General features: G+C 40.8%; 1 protein-coding gene across 4 annotated transcripts in view; it reads left to right on the forward strand.

Annotated features, from left to right (window-relative positions):
• The window catches only part of JHY (junctional cadherin complex regulator), a 73872-nt gene that overhangs the window by 21806 nt on the left and 35824 nt on the right, over nucleotides 1–16242 (forward strand). For 2 of the 4 annotated variants that reach the window (XM_017523576.2, XM_037736758.1), the window contains exon 3: nucleotides 656–1175. In XM_017523576.2, the coding sequence (XP_017379065.1) occupies nucleotides 656–1175 (520 nt within the window). Of the gene's footprint in view, nucleotides 1–655; nucleotides 1176–1922; nucleotides 2664–16242 lie in introns of those variants that run through there. The other 2 variants (XM_037736759.1, XM_017523577.2) reach the window with 2 other exon arrangements.

The following is a 16242-nucleotide window of genomic DNA, read 5'->3' on the forward strand; positions in this document are numbered from 1 at the left end:
GGGTTTCACCATGTTGACCAGGATGGTCTCGATCTCTTGACCTCGTGATCCACCCGCCTCGGCCTCCCAAAGTGCTGGGATTACAGGCGTGAACCACCGTGCCCGGCTTTTATTCCATATTTCAATGAACTTGGATAATTAAGGCCTTTTGCCCTTATGTATAGTGTGTGGGTCTAATTTGGGCCTGGGATCTGTCTTTATGCTTATTAATTATTTGTTTATCTTAAGAGACAGGGTCTCACTCTGTCTTCCCAGGCCGCAGTGCAGTGTCGTGATTATAGCTCACTGTAGCCTAACTCCTTAGCTCAAGTGATCCTCCTGCCTCAGCCCCCTGAGTAACTTTGACTGCAGGTATGACACCGTACCCAGCTAATTTTTTAAAAAAATTTGTTGTAAAGATGGGATCTCGATGTGTTGCTCAGGCTGGTTTTGAACTCCTTGCTTCAAGCAATCCTCCTGCCTCAGCTTCCCAAAGTGTTGGGATTACAGATATAAGCTACTGCACCCTGCTGGGATTTGTGTTTACCATACAGATAATAAAAGGAAAATTCTAGAAAAAAAGACTGAGATTGATTTCAAATTAAATGGTCAACTGACTATAATGAGTGAATTTATTGTGAATAAGGACTTGATATTTCTTTTCTGCTTTGGGCAGGCAACAACCAATAGAAGACAAATATTCAGACCTCCGCTATGACCCCAACTGGAAGAGTAAAAAGGAGGAAGGGCAGCTGCTGCCTGTGGAAGCATTGCCGGCATCTACAGATAGTTCTTTAGATAATCTGCCTTTGGCTCCCCTCTACCCTTCCAAGGAGACTTCAGTGGAACTCTCAGGGGGAAAAGGCGAGCAGAAAGAGAATTCACTGAGTGTAGCTTCTTTACTTGGTAGTGAGTTTTTAAGCCCAAGCTATGAGCATGGTGCCCGTCGCAGCAAGCCGTTTTCAGAGCTGAGCGACAGTGACCTGGAAGAGAAGTCGAGCAGCCTTTCTCAGTCCGTGAAGAGCTCAAGTTCACATAACGAGGTTTTCCTGCCAGGATCACGTGGCCCTCAGCGAAGGAAGTCCAAACAATATTTTGTGGAAAAAAACAAGCTGACTTTGGGATTATCCACTCCTAAAATGGACTCTTATCTTCAACTTCACAATAAAAAAAGAGGGGAAACTCACCCAGAACAGGTATGTTGTGGCTACTTTTAAAAAATGTCTTCTGAAACATTAAACTAAAATTTGCTTTTGCTTGAAATGAGTAGATATCACTTCCTTCAGGATGACGATGTCATAGCAGCCACCTGGCTGGCTAAAACAAACGCTTCCACAGCATACCCTGTATGTTCCCCTTGTTGTAGAAGGAGGGGAATTATACCACAAATTCTTATGACCAAAATGAAAGCCATCAATGGTTTACAGTGTAATCGCTACAAGTCGATTATTGCTATGTCAGCTATTAAATCAAACCTTGCTTAACTGTTATGAGTAATTATAAATCCATTGCTCTGTCAATTATTATATCAGAAATTCTCCATTCAAAGAAATCTAGAACTTTTTGAAACTGTTTTCCAAACGATAAAATACAGAACTTAAGCACTTGATTTCTTGTGTCGATTACCTTTATTACCAATCATAGCAGTGATTTTCAACCCTGTTAAATGCCCTAGCACATTGTGGGTAGCATGGCACAGGCCCCAGCTCACATACAGAAGCGATTCTCAACTCAGATTCTGTATACAAATTAGGAGGCCGGGCAGTGGGTAGGGTACAACATAAGGTGTTTGTTGTTTTAAATCTTCGGATGTTTCTATAACCCCCATTGAAAATCACCACATCATTTTTTATGGTCCTGTGTAAATGATATGATATGATTAAACATTAGTCTGTTTATTTACAAAACTGGGACCATAATAAATGCCTTCGCTTCCTCATCAGGTTATTTTGAGAGTAAATTCTATCCCACATGATGGATTCAAAACCTTTTGGAGCCAGTAAACTTAGTTCTATTTCATTGGTGCACATAAAGATCTTATCACCCACCTCCTATGGATATGCCCATGGATACAGGATAAGAGTGGGTTTGGAGTAGTAGAATCCACCACTGTTATTGGAAAAAGAGCTTGAGATTTATCATCTGCTACTGTGAGGTCATTTTCAAATACAAAGAAGAGGTTATTATGTTAAATGTGGTTGCCCTTAGACTTATTCCAAATTCCAATTGGTATTTTTAAACATATTCTAACCTGAGCATTTTCTCATGGAATAAAATAGATGAGATGAATGAACATTTGCGGTTTTTCTTTATTCAGAGACTCACTTTTTTTTGTCTTAAAGAATTATGTCTGGTGGCTGGGCGTGTTGGCTCATGCCTGTAATCCCAGCATTTTGGGAGGTCGAGGAGGGAGGATCACTTGAGGCCAGGAGTTCAAGACCAGCCTGGTCAATATGATAAAACCCCATCTATACCAAAAATACAAAAATTAGCCTGGTGTGGTGATGCATGCCTGTAATCCCAGCTACTAGGGAGGCTGAGGCACAAGAATTGCTTGAACCCAGGAGGTGGAGGTTGCAGTGAGCCGAGATGGTGCCACTGCACTCCAGCCTGGGTGATAGAGTAAGACTCTGTCTCAAAATAAATAAATAAATAAAAATTTAAAAAAGAATTTTGTCTGGTGAGATTTGGGCTTAAAAATATATTTGGCTGGGTGCCGTGGCTCACACCTGTAATCTCAACACTTTGGGAGGCTGAGGCAGATGAATCACCTGAGGTTAGGAGTTCGAGACCAGCCTGGCCAACATGGTGAAACCCTGTACTAAAAAAAAAAAAAAAATTAGCTGAGCCTGGTGGTGGATGCCTGTAATCTCAGCTACTCAGGAGGCTGAGGCAGGAGAATTGCTTGAACCCAGAAGGCAGAGGGTGCAGAGAGCCAAGATTGTGTCACTGCACTCCAGCCTGGGCAACAACAACAAAAAACTCCGTCTCAGAAAATAAATAAATAAATAAATAAAAATAAATAAATAAACAAAAATTTAAAAAAGAATTATATCACATCTTTGCCGTTGTAACTTATACGAAATTTTGAATTTTGCTTGATTGCTCATTTAAAAATGTAAATAAATTCAACAGTCCAATATCTTTGAAAAAAAAATTTTTTTGAGATAGGGTCCAGCCTTTCACCCAAGCTGGAGTGCTCAGATGAAAGCAGGATCATAGCTCAATACAGCCTCAACCTCTTGGGCTCAAGCAATCCTCCTGCCTCAGCCTTGGCAAGTAGATGGGACCACAGGCATGCGCCACCACATCTAACTAAATTTTTTTAAAAATGTCTTCGTAAAGATGGGGCTCTCATCATGTTACCCAGGCTGACCTTAAACTCCTGGGCTCAAATGATCCTCCCACCTTGGCCTCCCAAAGTGTTGGGATTATAGAAATGAGCCACCATACTTGGCCTGAAAAATGTTTGTAGCAAGTAATTTATTTCAAACTAGGACAATATTTTTCATTACTAAAAAGTGTTCTTGAAAGAGCTGATCCGGAAGGAGAACGTTTGGGGGTTTTCTTCATTCAGAAACCCTCTTTTTAGTCTGAGGTCAAAAGAAATAGTTATATTTCCAGGAGTAAGCCGGAAGAATATTTATTATGAACTCTTTAATTGTTGATTTCTTAGTTGCTAGTTTTGTTAGTAGTTATAAGTTAATTTACTAAACAATATTAGGGTGTATTGTCAGTGATTCCACAGCTTAGTTTTCTTTTCGTTGCGCCGTGGAGGAAACTTTCTTTTTTTTTTTTTTTGAGACAGAATTTTGCTCTTGCTGCCCAGGCTGGAGTGCAACGGCACAATTTTGGCTCCCACAAGCTCCGCCTCTTGGGTTCAAGCAATTCTACTGCCTCAGCCTCCTGAGTAGCTGGAATTACAGGCATGCACCACCATGCCAGGATAATTTTGTATTTTTAGTAGAGATGGGGTTTCTCCATGTTGATCAGTCTGGTCTCAGACTCCTGACCTCAGGTGATCCACCCACCTCAGCCTTCCAAAGTGCTGGGATTACAGGCATGAGCCACCACGCCTGGGCTGAGAAAACTTTCTCTAAGCTGTTGTATTACTCTCTGAAGGGGCCATTGACTTTCCCTACCACTTTCTCCAGGTTCAAATGTCTAAGGGCTAATTTTATTTAAAATTGTTCCTTCATCATTTTCCAACATGTATGTCCTTCTTGCTCTTACTGTTTTTTTTAAGAGATTCCTCCTTTTTTTTTTTTTGAGATGGGGTCTTGCTATGTTGCTGGAGTGTAGTTGTTATGCAAGATTCAATCATCACACACTGCAGCCTTGATCTCCTGGGCTCGAGTGATCCTGCTGCCTCAGCCGCCTGAGTGGGACTGTAGGTGTGCACCACTGACCTGGCTTCCTATTCTTTTGAAAAGAATAGAAATGACTTTGACCTAACCGTGACATAATGATGTGTGTAACTTATTTTAGTGAATTCTAGTCAGTAGCATAAAATGATGTGTTGCTTTTGAAGCAGTATTCATATGTAGATGTGTGTGGATCTCTCCTCCTGATTCAGATTATATGTTCCCTATGAGCAGAAGCTAGGGTTTGTGCTCATTTTTAATCTTCATAGTCACTAGCCTAACGCTCTGTAAAGGCTGAGTAAATATAAGGGAAATTTAAAATGTTATAAAATGTAGTTATAAGTTAATTTACTAAACAATATTAGGGTGTATTGTGATTCTGCAGCTTCATTTTCTTTTTGTTGTACCATGGAGGAAACTTTCTCTTTTCTTTTTTTTTTTTTTTTGAGACGGAGTTTTCCTCTTGCTGCCCAGGCTGGAGTACAATGGCATGATTTGGCTCACCACAACCTCAGCCTCCTGGGTTCAAGTGATCACCTTCCATCACCTCCAAACTGTCCACTCTTTATTATAACTTGAAGTTTATATGGGGGAAATGGCATTTCTGGAGCAGTAGTTTGCAAACCTGGCTGGATATCAAAATTACCTGAGAATTTTTTAAAGTTTTTTTTTTTTTTTTTTTTTGCCTCACACAGACCAGTTTAAATTTCTGAGAACCTGAGCATCAGTTTTCCGTTTTGGTTTTTTAAAAGCTCTTTGAGTATTTCTAATGTGAAGCCAACTTTGAGAAGCACTGTTCTAGACTAGCGCAGCAGTTCTCAGCCTTGGGTTCACATTGGAATCATCTGGAGAATTTTAAAAGTACTGATTCCCTGGATGAACCTCTGAAATTCCAATTCAGGTCATCTGGGCTGTGCTCTAAATATGGGGAGTCCGCCACACTCCCCAAGTGATTCTAATATTTAGCCGAGATTGAGAATTGCTGATCTAGAGCAGTGGTTCTCAAACATTAGTGAGCACCAGAATCATCTGGAGGGCTTCTTTAAAAAGCTTGCTGGACCTCACCCCCTGAACTCTGATTCAGCAGGTGTAGGGTGGGGCCCAGGGATCTGAATTTTCTGCATGGCCCCAGGTGATACTGCTGCTGTTATCAGATCTACACTTTTGAGAACCACTAGTCTTTTGCTTCTCACAATTTAAAGGGCTATGAACCCCTTCAGACTCTTGTTAAAACACAGATTGTGATCCAGTAGGTCTGTGGTGAGACAGAGAGTGTGCATGTCTAACAAGTTCCCAGGAGATGCAAGGCTGCTGGTTCATGGGCCACATTTCAATTAGCAGGGGCTAGAACAGAGAACACAAAGGTTTTATCAAAGTCAAAGTTGTGTAAGTCATTTTCTGTAGAGAATTGATGTGTTCCATGGCTGATAGGATTATTCAGTTGATTTGTGGGTAGGAGGTGGGAAGCTGGGGTACCAAGTGTGGAGGTTCTTTGTTTGTTTTGTTTTATGTTTGAGACAGGGTCTCACTCTGTTGTGCAGGCTGGAGTACAGTGGCACGATCTCAGCTCACTGCAGCCTCCACCTCCCGCCACCACGCCTGGCTAATTTTTGTATTTTTTGGTAGAGGTTTCAGGAAATCCTAGAAATCAGTAAGAAAAAGACCAAATTCCAAGGAAAAATACACAGAACTTATAAATGAACAATCTGTGAATAAGCAAGGATAATAAAGAAATCTCCAGGCTGGGCGCAGTGACTCACTCCTATAATCCTAGCACTTTGGGAAGCCGAGGTGGGCAGATCAGCTGAGGTCAGGAGTTTGAGACCAGCCTGACCAACATGGAGAAATCCCATCTCTACTAAAAATACAAAATTAGCCAGGCGTGGTGGCACATGACTGTAATCCCCGCTACTTGGGAAGCTGAGGCAGGGGAATCGCTTGAAATCGGGAAGCGGAAGTTGCAGTGAGCAAGAGCAAAACGCCATCTCAAAAAAAAAAAAAAAAGCTCTGGAAATTAAGAGTAATGAGAGGAGCAATCTGTGAATTGTTCATTTATACTTTTTGTGTCTTGTCTTTGTTAATAAAAGCTAACAAAGAAAAATTAATATATATGACTGTTACACATATGAAAAGTTACCCAACTCAGTCAATAAGAGAAATGCAAATTAATACTATAATGGGATTCCATTTTTCAACTATAATTAAACTATCAAAATTGTATAAGTATAATGACCCTGTGGGCAAAAATGTACAGTCAAGCTGGTGAGAGAATAAATTAGGATAACCAGTATTGAGGACAGTTTGTTAATGTCTGTTTAAAACACAAATATACTCCTTGAGAAAGTAAAACATAATGGCTAAGAGTATGGACTCTGGAGCCAGGTTGGTTGGCACTGCCACATGCTAGCTGTCTGACTCTCTGCAAGTTACTAAACCTCTTTGTGCCTCAGTTTCCCTATCTTTAAAATGGGAACAATAATAGGACTTACCTCATAGGCTTATTAAGAAGATTAAGTAAATGAATCAGTCCTAGTGCAGTGGCTCATTCCTGTAAACCCAGCATTTTGGGAGGCCGAAGCATGCAGATCACTTGAGGTGAGGAGTTCGTGACCAGCCTGGCCAACATGGTGAAACCCCATCTGTCCTAAAAATACAAAAATTAGCCAGGTGTGGAGGTGGGCGCCTGTAATCCCAGCTACTTGGGAGGCTGAGGCAGGAGAATCGCCTGAACTCAGGAGGCAGATGTTGCAGTGAGCCAAGATTGCACCACTGCACTCCAGCCTGGGCAACAGATTCTGTCTCAAAAAATATAAATAAATAAATAAGTTAATGTATAGAGAGTGCTAAGATCAGTGCCTGGCCCATAGCAAGTATATAGGTATGCATATAAGTATAAAAGTGTTCGAAATTGTTATTTTCATTTGACTCAACACATTTCACTCCTAGGAATTTATCCTAGACATTTGTGTGCAGTTTTGAAATCACACCTGTACAAAATATTTGTAATAGCCTTATTTGTAATAGCAAAAGATTGGAAACCACCCAAATAGCTGTCATTTGGGGAATAAATAAGTTATGGTACATCCATACAGTAGAGTACGCTGTGGCCATTTAAAAAATAAAATAAAATAAAATAAAGGACACTCTCCATGAACTATGAGGGATAACTTACCAGGATTTATTGTTAAGAAAGAAACTCAAGGTGCAGAACAGTAATGTATATACAATATGTTAAAAGCAGAGAGGGGCCAGGCGTGGTGGCTTACACCTGTAATCCCAGCACTTTGGGAGGCCGAGGCAGGTGAATCACTTGAGATCAGAAGTTTGAGACCAGCCTGTCCAACATGGCAAAACTCTGTCTCTACTAAAAATACAAAAATTAGCTGTGAGTTACGGTGGGTGCCTGTAATCCCAGCTACTGGGCGTATGAGAATCGCTTGAGCTTAGGAGGGAGAAGTTGCCATGAGCCCAGATCGCAACATTTCAGCCTGGGCGACAGAGTAAGACTCTGTCTCAAAAAAAAGAGCGGGGGGGGGGGGAATAAAAATACATATTGTATTTGCATGGCATTCATAAGAAATTGTGGAAGGTGAGAAAAGTAGCTAATTGTAAGGGGTGGAGGGGGAATGGATGGGAGCACAACTTTGTACTGTGTACCTTTTCAAATCTCTTAATTTTGAACCATGCTTATGTATTACCTTTGAAAAATTAAAATGGAAAAATAGCAACAAAAATAGAAGGAGACATTTGTAATATAAATTTTGTAGTAACCCATATAACTTCACACCCCCGATTGCTCACCCCCTAAATTGCATTTTATGCTTGTAATTAATGGCTTAAGGTAGAACTATTGATTTTTAAAGTCAGTTGTTCTGCAGTCTTTTTGTCATTTTGCATAGATCTGCTGATTGTACATTAAAATACTTCGGAAGAATCACCTTTGAATACATGACAAAATTTTAATCACATGATGTGTGAAGCAAGGAACCGATGGAAAAACCAACACACACTAGAGGGCACCTAAGTATCACGGTCAGGCAGTAACTTTGCTGTGAATAATCAGTTCCTGCTTTTATTCATGATTTTGTTCACTAGCCTAAAGTATTTGTCTGAAACTCATTACTTTGAGTCCATTTGTAATCCACTATTAAAGGAAATTGTGTTTTGAAAAATGAACTACCTGTCTATCTTGATTCTAATGTTAAAGGCTGATGAAGGTGAAATTTAGTATGGATTCAGAAGAGAGTTAGAAATGCTTTATACTTGTTATTCGACTCTTTCCTTGTAATTTCTTAGAAAGAAATTACAGATGGTTTACAGTGATATGGTTACTGAATGGACTATAGTCAAGAAAGTATAAAGGCACAAACAATTCATAGTCCTATCTTCGATTAACACATCTTTGTGGCTGTTGCTGAGACAGCAGGTCAGTCAGGCAACAAATATTTATTGAGCACCAAATATGTATTAAATATTAGATACTCTTCTCAATGCTGGGATGTAACAGAAAACAAGACAGGCAGAGCTCCCATCTTGAAGGAGTTTACATTCTAGTCATACGACAAAGAACAATGTAACAAAGTGATTTTAGATACTGATAATACTTCAAAAGAAACAGAATAAACTGAATTTAAGAAAGTAGTGAGAGGGAATAAAGTCCTTTATTTAATAAAGTAATGACATTAATAAGTAAACTGGGGATCTAGGGTGATGTCTCATGCCTGTAATCCCAGCACTTTGGGAGGCTGGGGCAGGTGGATCACCTGAGGTCAGGAGTTCAAGACCAGCCTGGCCAACATGGTGAAACCTTGTCTATACTAAAAATACAAAACCTAGCTGGGCGTTGTGGTGTGTGCCTGTAATCACACCTACTCGGGAGGCTGAGGTGGGAGAATCACTTGAACCTGGGAGGCAGAGGTTGCAGTGAGCTGAGATCTTGCCATTGCACTCCAGCCTAGGTGACGGTGAGACTCCCTCTCAAAAAAATAAAAATAAAATAAAAAAATAAACTAGGATGTCTAGGCAGGTGCTTGGAGAATGTCTCTCTGAGGACGTATCATTCGAGTGGAGATGTGAATGGGTGAGAAAAGAGAAAAGCATGCAAGACCCAGAGGAAGAGCTTTGGTTTTCCCCCATCCTTGGTAGGGAACAACAAAATATTGTGGAAAATAAAACCCAAACAAAATACTGATTTGAGAGTCAAACAATCAAAGATGAAATCCTGGCTCTTCAGTATAGCCCATATTAACTCAACCTCATCTCCACCAAAAAATACAAAAATTAGCTGGTTGCGATGGGGCATACCTATAGTCCAGCTACTCCGGAGGCTGAGGCAGAAGGATCACTTGAGCCAGGAGGCCCAGGCTGCAGTGAGCGGATCTTGCCACTGCACTCCATCCTGGGTAACAGAGTAAGACCCTGTCTCCAAAGAAGAGAAAGCAAGTAAAATTTAAAAATAAATAAAAATAAACCTTACCTTCCTTGTCCATATATGGGGTCAATTTCTGCCTTGGAGGGCTGTTTGAAGAATGTATGCAAAGCTACCGACTTAGGGCAGACACTCAGAGAAGGGAAGCTGTTATTATCACTAGGCATTCTTTACCCATGGGAGAAGATTCCACCCAGGAAAGAGGCCCTTCTAATCAACTTTCTCTTTTCTTCAGCCTGCATTGCCTCAAAATGAGAGAGTTATTACTTCAGACAGAGTAAAGACAAAGTGTAGCCAAAACAATAATGTCTACATGCCCTAGTAGGCCACTGGATGGTGAGACTCTCAGAAGAGTGCCTACAAAAGGGGCCTATCCAGGCACATCTCACACTTGCCATGCTGTCTCCCGAGGGTCCCCAGTCAATCAAACACTGTCCTAGGGATTACAGACCCCTATAATCTTGTATGCAACTAGTTGACAGTATTTAACAATTGCATGTGGTCTCAGATACTGTTTCAAATATTCACACTTTATGGCTGGGTGCAGGGGCTCACACATGTAATCCCAGCACTTTAGGAGGTCAAGGCGGGTGGATCATGAGGTCAGGAGATGGAGTCCATCCTGGCCAATATGGTAAAACCCCTTCTCTAGTAAAATACAAAAAACTAGCCTGGTGTGATGGCACATGCCTGTAGTCCCAGCTACTTGGGAGGCTGAGGCAGGGGAATTGCTTGAACCCGGGAGGCGGAGGTTGCAGTGTGCCGAGCTCATGCCACTGCACTCCAGTCTAGCGACAGAGCAAGACTCCGTCTCTAAATAAATAAATAAAATATATACACATACACTTTACAATAAGGAATTTATTAATAATTCTGGATTCTATATTTGATACTTTGGTTTTGAAGTACAATTTCATAGGGTAATTCTTTCAACATTGCTTAATGTGACGCCTTGTTACTGTCAAGATAAAATTCAAACTCTCAGAGTGGTACGAAAGGCCCTCCTGACCTGGCTCCTTCCTGCTCCTGTAGCCTCATCCTTCATCCCTCCCCACTTGTGTCCTATGCCCCGGTCATACTCTAGGAACAGAGCCCAGACCCAGCATTTCCTCTGGCCCCTTCTTTGTTCATCTAATGGGCTACTCTTCCTTGGCTTATTTCCTGAGGAAAAGCTTACCCTCTTTTTGAGACTCCGCTCATATGTCTCTGCCTTTGTGAAGGCTTTCTGAACATCCTTCTCCCTCTGCCTCCCTCATTCCTGAACATCTGCCGCAGAACCTAAAACCCTGCCCTGCGCTGTCTTCATCATGTAAAGATGACTGTCTGCTCCTTAAGATCATGAGCCTGTTCATCTTTGAATTCCCAGATCCTGCAGCAAGCACAAGCCAAATATTTGATAAAGAAATGTAATTTTAAAATTATTTTTATTTTTTTGAGACGGAGTCTTGCTCTGTCACCAGGCTGCAGTGCTGTGGTGTGATCTCAGCTCATTGCAACCTCTGACTCCCTGGTTCAAGTGATTCTCTTGCCTCAGCCTCCTGAGTAGCTGGGATTACAGGCGCACACCACCACACCCGGCTAATTTTTGCATGTTTAGTAGAGATGAGGTTTCACCATGTTGGCCAGGATGGTCTCGATCTCCTGACCTCATGATCTGCCCACCTCAGCCTCCCAAAGTGCTGAGATTACAGGCATGAGCCACTGCACCCGGCCAAAATGTAATTTTTAAATACTTATTCTTTGATCCAAAATTTCATTGCTTTCAAAATGAAAAAAAAAAAAAAAAAGCAGAAGGGGAATTAACATGAACTTGTGCTCTTAAACACTGGAATTTGAAGTCAAAAGACCTGATTTCAGTCCCATTTGGAACCATTCATTATTTTGGTAAATCACAATCTTACTGAGTCTTATTCTTGCTCATTAAAGTAAAATTACAAATGTTTGCCAGACTCAGGGTTGTTGAGATGATCAAATGAGATACGCTATGTGAAAGCTTTTTCTAATCTTATAGCCTTCTATAAATATAAGTTACATTTATTATTGAATGTTTGGTTTAAAGTTACGGGTTGGGAGTGGTCTTTTGACTTCAAATTCCAGTGTTTAACAGCACAAGTTTGAGACCAGCCTGGCCAATATGGTGAAACCCCATCTCTACTAAAAATACAAAAATTAACTGGGTGTGATGACAGGCACCTATAGTCCCAGCTACTCAGGAGGCTGAAGGAGGAGAATCCCTTGAAACCAGGAGGCGGAGGTTGAAGTGAGCCGAGGTTGTGCCATTGCACTCCAGCCTGGGCGACAGAGCAAGACTCCGTTTCAAAAAAAAAATTTACAGTCAGTCTCCTACTGTGTAAAGCTAAAGAATATATTGCTTTTTTTCATAGTTTTAAATTTATTGAAACTTTTGGTTGTCTATAAGAGTAAGCTTTGCCTTTAAGTTGTGGTCATCTTTTTATAATTATATTTGGCTAGAAACATAGAATTCTTTTCTTATAGGATTCTACCAGATTGGTGGTGCTTTTGAGTCCTAAATATCCTATTACACTTGTAAAAATTATTCTTCTATAGAGTAGGAACTCTATAGATGTTCATTGATTGATAAATTTTCTTATTTTGCCCTCTGCCATTATTACCACAAGAGCACTTACTTATGACAACATAATTTCAATTGAACTTTATGATTTTTTTCAGTACAAGCCATTTTTAAGGCCTCTTTCTTGTGTGCACTGTTGAGCACTTAGCTGCTTAAACCACCAATTTGTATGATCTATAGAGTGACACTTCATTAATTTGACATTATTGAAGAGGGATCCATAAGAAAAGAAATTTCCACATAACTAAAGCATGCCCCTTTGAAAACCAGAAATTCAACCTAAATGGCTATCATTTTTATCATTTTTGGGGGTAGTTTTCAAAATGTACCTAGTGTACCTAATAATTCTGTGCTGCCCTACGCAGGTCACATTGCACCGTTGTGTAGTAAAGCAGGAAGCTGTGGCAATGTGATCGCTTCTTTGCCTCTTTGTTAAATGACCCAGACTGCTATGAGTCCACGATCATTTTCTGCTGCTGTCTGTATCTGCTCTTAAGGAGCTTATGGCCGAATGGGAAGCAGACATGTAAACAGTCAATACCAAGTGAAAACTGCTGTGCTAGTATCAGACAAGGTCCCAAAGAACCTGGAAGAAAGGTGCCTAACTGTTCCGGGAAGTCAGAGAGGGCTTCACACAAGAGGCAATCATGGAACTGATGCTTTAAAATGAGTAAGGGTATTTTTTGTTTTTATTTATGGTTGTTTATTTTTTGAGACAGAGTCTCACTCTGTCACCCAGGCTGGAGTGCAGTGGCGTGATCTTGGCTCACTGCAATCTCTGTCTCCTGGGATCAAGCAATTCTCCTCCCTCAGCCTCCCAAGTAGCTGTGATTACAGGTGCCTGCCACCATGCCTGGCTAATTTTTGTATTTTTAGTATAGACAGGAGTTTCACCATGTTGGCCAGGCTGGTCTTGAACTCCTGACTTCAAGTGATCTGCCTGTCTAAACCTCCCAAAGTGCTGGGATTACAGGGATGAGCCACAGCATCTAGCCCTAAAAAAAAGAAGTTAGCAGGTGGAAGTGGGTAGTAAAGGCACTGCAGGCAATGGGGGCAGGGGCAGTGGCATGAAGTCATGAAAGAACTCTTTTTAAGTAGAAAGCTGTCAGTACGGAAGGGACCTCTATACTGCTGGTCAGGAACTGGTAGTTGGTCAATTAAATCAAAGATCTCATGTAGGTAAAAGGTAGAATGATAGTTACCAGAGGCTGAGAAGTGTCTGGGAGGTAGAGAAGATGAAGAGAGGTTGGTGAATTGGTACAAACATACAGTTAGATAGAACGAATAAATTCTAACGTTCCACAGCAAAGTTAGGGTGACTGTAGTTAGTAAAAATGTGTTGTATATTTCAAAGTGGTTAGCAGAGAGCATTTGAGATGTTCCCAACACAAAGAAATAATAATATTCGAGGTGATAGACACGCCAAATACCCTGACTTGTTCATTACACATTCTGTATACGTAACAAAATATCACGTGCACCCCATAAATATGTACAAACATTATATATCAATAAAATTTTGTTTTTATATTGGTTAAAGCAGATATGAAAAATGATAACTATAGATCATAATTATTTGACTTTCACTTAAAGTTTATAAATATACATTGATTCACCAGTTTTTGTTTGTTCGTTTGTTTTTACCAAGAGGCCAAGGTCTTTTCTACCAGTGCAGATTTTATTGTTTGGAGTTTCATTGTTTTTCTTGCATCAGTTTGACAGCATCTATGATTTGTAGTTTTGATTTCTTGATAGAAAAGTGCAAATTTAAAAAACCTTTAGAAACAATTTAAGGACATAATTTCTAGGTTTGTTTGTTTTTTTGAGATGTTGTCTTCCTCTGTCACCCAGGCTGGAGTGCAGAGCTGCCATCTTGGCCTACTGCAGCCTCCATCTCCCAGGTTCAAGCAATTTTCATGCCTCAGCCACCAAGTAGCTGGGATTACAGGTGCCTGCCACGACACCCAGCTAATTGTTGTATTTTTAGTAGAGACGGAGTTTCGTCAGGCTGGTCTCAAACTCCTCGCCTCAAGTGATACTCCCACCTCAGCCACCCAAAGGGCTGAAATTACCAGCACGAGGTACTGCACGTGGCCGTAATCGCTAGGTTTTTGTGAATGGTTCCCCTAATCTTTTACAGTTTTACCTACACATGTTATTTTGCAATTTGCTTTTATTGGGTCATTCTAAATCATTTAACTTTGTTTTCATGAATATAACACCTCTCTATTCATTCTCAGATTTCTTCAGATAATCTAAATTTTTTTTTTTTGAGACAGAGTCTCAAAATACACAATACATAAAGTCTACTTGGAATTTTAGTAATGGAACAATTTCAGTGCAATGTGTGAGCTTTGTGGCAAATGATTTTTTTTTAATCTCTAATATGACCATTTAGACGTCACACTTACATATTCTCAGTTTGTTATGGAGAGTTTAGATTGCTGGATAATCAACCTTCCTATAAGTTATATGAGATATTCCTAAAAATCTCTCTCACATTCTTGAAAATGGCCAATTACATTATTCATTTAGCATATATTTATTTATTTATTTTGTTCTACTTATTTATTTACTTTGGAGACAGAGTCTCACCTTTGTCACCCAGGTTGGAGTGTAGAGGCGCCATCTCAGCTCACTGCAACCTCTCCCTCCCAGATCCAAACGACTCTCGTGCCTCAGTATCCCAAGTAGCTGGGATTACAGGCATGAGCCACCACACCTAGCTAATTTTTGTATTTTTAGTAGAGACGAGGTTTTGCCATATTGGCCAAGCTGGTCTTGAACTCCTGGTTTCAAGTGATCTGCCCACCTCAGCCTCCCAAAGAGCTGGAATTACATGTGTGAGCCATTGCATCTGGCCTACCCTATATTTATTTAGAGCTAATTATGTGTCAGACATTGTCATAGGTGCTTGGGATACATCCCTGAACAAAAACAGACAAAAATCCCAGGCCTCATGAGGAAGGAGGTGGACAACAGGCTAAATAGATAAATTAGAGCATTGGTGCATTATAAGTTCTATATATTAAGGAGGTAAGGAGAGAAATAAAGCTGGGCAGAACTGGTAAGGATTGCTGAGTTGGTGGGAAATCACAACTTTAAATGGGCCATGAGGCAGGGTCTCCCTGAAAAAGATAAGGAGGAGGTGAGAGGGCCCGTATGCAAATATTTGGAGAAAGAGGATATCTGGAAGAGGGAATAGCAAAGGCAAATTTCAGGGCCTGAAGCCATGAACAAGGCAGAGTGGAATGGAAGATGAAGCTCTGGTTTCCACCCTAGTTTGTCGACAGCCAGCTACCTGGCTTTAAAATAAACCACACATCTAACCAGATAACCAAGTAGACTTTATGTATTCTGATACAAATGCAAGTTCAGTGAGCAACCTAGATTGATATTTTCATGCTGTCATATTTATTGACCATCTAGATGCCAGACACATCCAGAGCATAGCACAGGTAAGTAGTACCCTAGAGCTATACAGCAAGGCAGCCCTGCACATGGTCCCTCCTTTTTCCTGCCTTCCTGGAATTTACAGTCTAGATGGGGGGCGGGGGGGGGGGAGAAACAATTACCAGGGTGATACTTGTTACAAAAGGAAAGTACAGAGTACCAAGGCCATGCACTCAAATGCAGCTATTGTAGCCACCTCTAGGGTGGCAGGGAAAGCTTCCTGGAAGAAGTTATAGTTCAGCTAAGGCTGTACAGTGAATGGGATGGGTCAGAATAAGTGAAGTGAGCCAGGCACAGTGGCTCACATCTATAATCCCAGTACTCTGGGAGGCTCAGACGGGTGGATCACTTGAGATCAGGAGTTCGGGACCAGCCTGGGTAACATGGTGAAACCCTGCCTCTACTAAAAATACAAAAATTAGCTG

The sequence above is a fragment of the Cebus imitator genome, unplaced genomic scaffold, assembly GCF_001604975.1.
Source record: "Cebus imitator isolate Cc_AM_T3 unplaced genomic scaffold, Cebus_imitator-1.0 Scaffold28, whole genome shotgun sequence".
NCBI classification, from domain to species: domain Eukaryota; kingdom Metazoa; phylum Chordata; class Mammalia; order Primates; family Cebidae; genus Cebus; species Cebus imitator.